At 33.5% G+C, this 5,239-nt stretch overlaps 1 protein-coding gene across 1 annotated transcript; it reads right to left on the reverse strand.

The window, feature by feature from the left end:
- Nucleotides 1-278: 278 nt before the first annotated feature.
- Nucleotides 279-2,749, reverse strand: LOC130960295 (bifunctional monothiol glutaredoxin-S16, chloroplastic). The gene is made up of 2 exons (XM_057885668.1): nt 2,318-2,749; nt 279-991 (listed from the first exon to the last, which is right to left on the reverse strand). The coding sequence occupies exons 1-2, from the start codon at nt 2,705-2,707 to the stop codon at nt 488-490; spliced, it is 894 nt and encodes a 297-aa protein (XP_057741651.1). The 5' UTR covers nt 2,708-2,749; the 3' UTR covers nt 279-487.
- Nucleotides 2,750-5,239: the final 2,490 nt, after the last annotated feature.

Consider the following 5,239-nt stretch of genomic DNA (forward strand, 5'->3'; position numbering starts at 1 on the left):
ATTTCTCTTGTCCGTGCAAAATATCTTGCTAGTTTTGTATAAAGACTAACAAAGTCGCATTTTTCAGATAGAAGATTTAGCTAATCATTTTTAAAAAATTCATAACCAAAAATGCGATAATGTCCATTTAAATCCGTAAAATTAAACGAATAAACCAATTTAATCTCTTATTTTAGCAGCCAGCACTCCAGCAGTCATCATTTTTTTGAGAGCAACGCCTGATAAACATTTTGCAGAGGCTGTAAAGTGTAAATAAAAGACCAAGATACAACAACATATTCAGAAAGCAAACACTTTCTACTTACTACAATGATCAAAATCAAATATACATAACTAATTCTCTCTCTCTCTCTCTCTCTTTTTTCTTCCTTTTATCTAAAGGAGTTATACAACAAAACGTTACATGATCTGTATTGATGTTCCAATCCCCACTCCCAATTCCCTCATTTCAAAAGAATATCTAAATAATGCAGAGTAGTTTGCACATTTATTTTTTGAACAAAGTAGCAAGTTCACCTTTCTCATACATAGAGGTCAATATATCACACCCTCCAACTAGTTCACCATTCACAAAGATCTGAGGAAATGTTGGCCAATTGCTGTACTGCTTCAGTGTCTCCCTCAATCCATAGTTATAGTTTTCATCCAGCACATCTACACTCTCATAATCTACTCCTACATTCTCGAGAATGCCTATCACCCTCTGTGAGAATCCGCACATTGGTGCGCTTCTAGATCCTTTAATGAAAGCAACTACCTTGTTCTCTTTTACTAGCTTGTCAATGAGCTCCTCGAGTGGGACAGTTAATTGCATGTGGCGACCAGGTGTTAATCGAAGATCAGCCTTCTTCTTTGGTTGCTGCCTGACCCAAGTGGCGTTTCCTGACTCGTTACCAGGTGGAACTTTTCCACTGACTTTTATGTGTTCTTCCATCCAAGACTTCCATGCTTCAGTTAAAGTTGATCTATCAGGGTCATCCACAACCCCAAACTAAAACATACAATTTCAAAAAAGAAAAAAAAAATCACAACCAGGAAAGTGATATGACAGGAGATTTGGAGAATGGTGATCTTAATCAGACTAAAACATTCTGTTAATTGGATCATATTATTATGGCATACAAAACAAAACAAGACAACAAATCATGAGACTCTGTCACTTCCAATATTGTTGGTTTGCACTTTGCACCTGTTATCATGCCAACTTTGTTGAACTAAATTAAATCAAAAGCAGGATAAAGACAAAGATTTCAAGTCAGATAATTCATATTGATTATCTACTTAATCCGTGTAAATGAAATGAGCGCGTAAATCTCTTTTCCCAAATCTTCTAACTTTCGGGAAAAACAGTACAATAGAATTTTGGGATGGTCTGGTAAGCAATACAGCTCTTGCAACTCTAGGCATCAAATATGGGTGTGGAGTTGACTGACTCAAATATAGGGGGTCGAAATCAATGCCCATTGCACCATGTTGCTCTCCCCTTTCTAAAAGGAGCCTTAAATATTCTTTACAGCATAGTTGCACAGAGCATCTTTTGGCTGATGACTGCTGTCAGGGGAGTCAACGAACTTCATCCCACAATAAGCCTCAATCAAGTGTTGTTCAGCCATCAACACTAGCATTCTATTGTGCATAACACAACCTTGTATTCACTTCCAAGTCCCACCTATTTTCTTTTACTTCACTCAAATAAACTCTGATAGGTTGATTTCACAGATCATATGTACATGGACTATGTATGCATTTCTTTAACATTGAAACGTAAATGTCGCATGGTTCCTTCCTCATCAAAGTCAGATACTCAAAATTAAACCATTTCCTAGTCATGGTAAGATTTCATTCAACAACAACAAAAGACAACACAAACAAGAAGCAAATGTTCCCTTAATTACCTATAATAACCAATTAACCATGTCCACAAGTCAGAACCTCAAATCTAAATCTTCCTTAATGTTTCAACTACTCCCTTCCTCTATCTATCATACTACCCTCTTACTCTCTTCACTTAAAGCGGATTTTAATTCTACGCACATAACCTGATAAAGCAAACATCTACCACCTTTCTCACAATACATGTTACTCCAACTTCATCTCCAACACTTCAATTACTAGCCATATCGAGTCCAAGTCCGATTCCTCAAAATCTAAAGCCACTTTTATTTTTTTTTTTTTTTCTAAACAAGCAAACTAAAACAATAGAAGCAAACAGAATAAACAATTTCAAAAAATGGAACCAGACACATAACTCAGCATCTTTCTCACACTTCATTTCCGAAACCACAAAATCATCATAGCAAGAAGAAAGCTTCTTTACCTTGACGGAGCCACATAGCTCCGGCACCGATTTCCAATGACTAGAAACGCTCGCCGCAATGTTCCGTGACAAACCGATGAACTGAAGCTCACCGCCCTTGCCGTAAACGGCGTAAACTCCGGCGGAAGATGGCAAATCTCCGGCAATTTCTCCGTTCTCCGGAGACACCGTGATCGGGTCCGTGTCGCTGAGGTTCTTAACGGCGAGGACCACCGGCAGCCATGGACGAGACCTCTTGGATGAGTGGTAGGGCTTGGGAGAAATAGCGCGGAGGTTGAGAGAGGGCTTAGGGTGGGAATTGAAGAAAAGAGTAGGGGTATTTTGGGGAATAGAAGAGAATAAGCGAATGAAAGAGAGGAGTTGGATAGAAGAGACGTTTGTAGAAGCCATTGATGAGGGGGAAGAAATGGTGACTGGTGAGTCGACTGATAAACCTCTGCTCTCTCACCTTCTCTTTTTCTCTTTTTTATTTTATTTATTTTGGGTTGGGCTCTCTAATTTGCTCCTTTTTAACTTCTTTGTCCAAGTTTGTACAAATTCAGGTCCATTAAAGAGGGTAATTCAAAGCCCACTAATAAATGAAGGCTAGACAAAAAAAATAAAAGCAACCAACTTGGGTTGGTCGAGTGGTTAGCTCACTTGTCCACTTAAACAAGTGTCGGAGGTTCGAATTCCGCCTTATATATGCAGCAACCCATAAAAAAAAATGAAGGCTAACAAAAAAGTTAAATTAAGGAAAAAAAAAGGTGAAATTTTTATATTGAACAAACAAATTAGTCTTTAATATTTTTTTTTTACGAATTGACTTCTGGTCTTTTAGAATAGTAGAAAAAGTAGTATTTAATAAATTAAAAGGACAAATTAATTCTTAAATTTTCTAAAAAAGTATAGTTAATAATATATTAAATTATGTAAAATTTTGAAAGATAAGATCTTAGTTTATCTATTCATTTTGTTAGTAAATAATTTTTATAATATTATAAATGATAAAAAACCAATGTGTCAAGTTTTTTAATTAAAAACTAATTTGTCTGATAAAAAAAAGTTATTAACAACCAATTTAGAGGTGTTTTTTTTTTTTCAAGTTGTCAACAATAGTATTACTACTAGCTAGGATGATTTGATGTTGGTGGTGGGCTATCTAGAAGGTTTTGTTTTGAATAATAATGACAATGTTTGCTTCTGATTGGTCTTGTAAATTTCAAGTTTGGTTTAATTAAGAATTGTATTGCTACTTTGATTGTTGTAATCGCAACCACTTCTCATGATTAAGTTGTACTGTTATGTCCAAATCTAAAGTTGTAAAACTCTAATAAACCTTTGAACTGTGGATGGTTTTCACCGATGAAGTAACTACTAAAATTAAATAGCAACGCATTAGGCTTAATTATTCATTGCTACTAGCTAGGTTGGAAGATATATATATATATATATATATATATATATATATATATATATATATATATATATATATATATATACCAAAATTAGCTATTAAAATCAATCATTAATATATTTGTATATAAATACATGTGTGGTTTAATTTATTTTTAATGTGTATTTATATTTCAACATATATTTTTATATTGGTGGCTGACTTTGATAGCTGATTTTAGTATACATATAACATTCCTATATATATTACAATCATGTTATTTCCAAAGTAAACAGCTCAACTTCCCATCCCACTTTTTATTTTCACTTTCTTCATGATAATTATCAGTTTATCACCTGCCGAAAATGAACACGTTAACAAATTTAAACATGATTAAACCCCTATTACAGAATTGTCCAAGTTACTAGTTAATTAGTTAATTAATAACTACTAACGTAATTAGAATTTGATAATTTCTTTTATTTAGGGGGATGTGATGAAGTTGTGAATCATCTTGCAAAATGAAATACTTAGCTTTAGATTACTATATCATCGGCACTAGGAAAATACTCGTTATGCAAATAATTATGAAAAAATAGTTTAAAATGGAGGATTATTATATACAAACCTTTTCTTTAAAGTGATATTAAATTGGGAATTATATATTGATATATTTATTAGGAAAAAAAAATTGGAGTCAAATCCGAAACATCTCAAGTTCAAATAAGATACACGAGAGTAATTATTAAACTATGAATTAATTAATAACTGCCTTACATACACATTATCTGGTTATGTCCCCCTTTTATGTTAAAGAAAATCTCTATATACAAGTGTTTTGCATTTACAAACTTTATAAGTTTGAAAAGAATGAAACCTACTAAACACACTGCTTATGTTATGTGTCTCTTTAACAGACTTTTAAATCAATTTAAATCAATTAACGCGCAAATATATAACTTCCATTTTTCAAAAGATTTCGTTTCTTTTTTCGAGTTTCTTGCTAAATTTGTTGGATCTCCTTCGTGCGTTCTCTCTTTGCTTCGTTTTTTTTTCGATTTTCATGGTTTCTGAAATCAAGTTTTGAAATCGTTTTGAAGATAATGGAATTTTAGAAATACACACAAACGATTACATAAATATACCCAAACGGTTACAGAAATACACCCAAACAGTTACAGAAATACACCTAAAGGGTTACAGAAATACACCCAAAGGATTTAAGAAATGCACCCAAAACAGGGGGAGACAGTATATTTCTTCTTGAAATCTTTTAATGTTTTGCTGGTTAAGGATGAGGCACATGGCAGAGACAATTTAGAAGAAAAACCTAGAAGAACAGTAAAACAGTACCTTAAATAATGTTTCTTCATTTTTTCTGGTGATTTTTTATGGAGATTTGTATCTTTTCTTCTTGATTTCTTCTACTCTTCGCGAGGAGTTGGAACGTTTCTGCAGAATCATAGTTTCTTTCGAATGTCCCTTGAATCTTTGACAGTTTGCGTTTTGATTGAGGAAGAAGAGGAAGAGTGAACGTGTTGTGAAAG

This window comes from Arachis stenosperma, chromosome 2, assembly GCF_014773155.1.
Source record: "Arachis stenosperma cultivar V10309 chromosome 2, arast.V10309.gnm1.PFL2, whole genome shotgun sequence".
Lineage (NCBI taxonomy): Eukaryota > Viridiplantae > Streptophyta > Magnoliopsida > Fabales > Fabaceae > Arachis > Arachis stenosperma.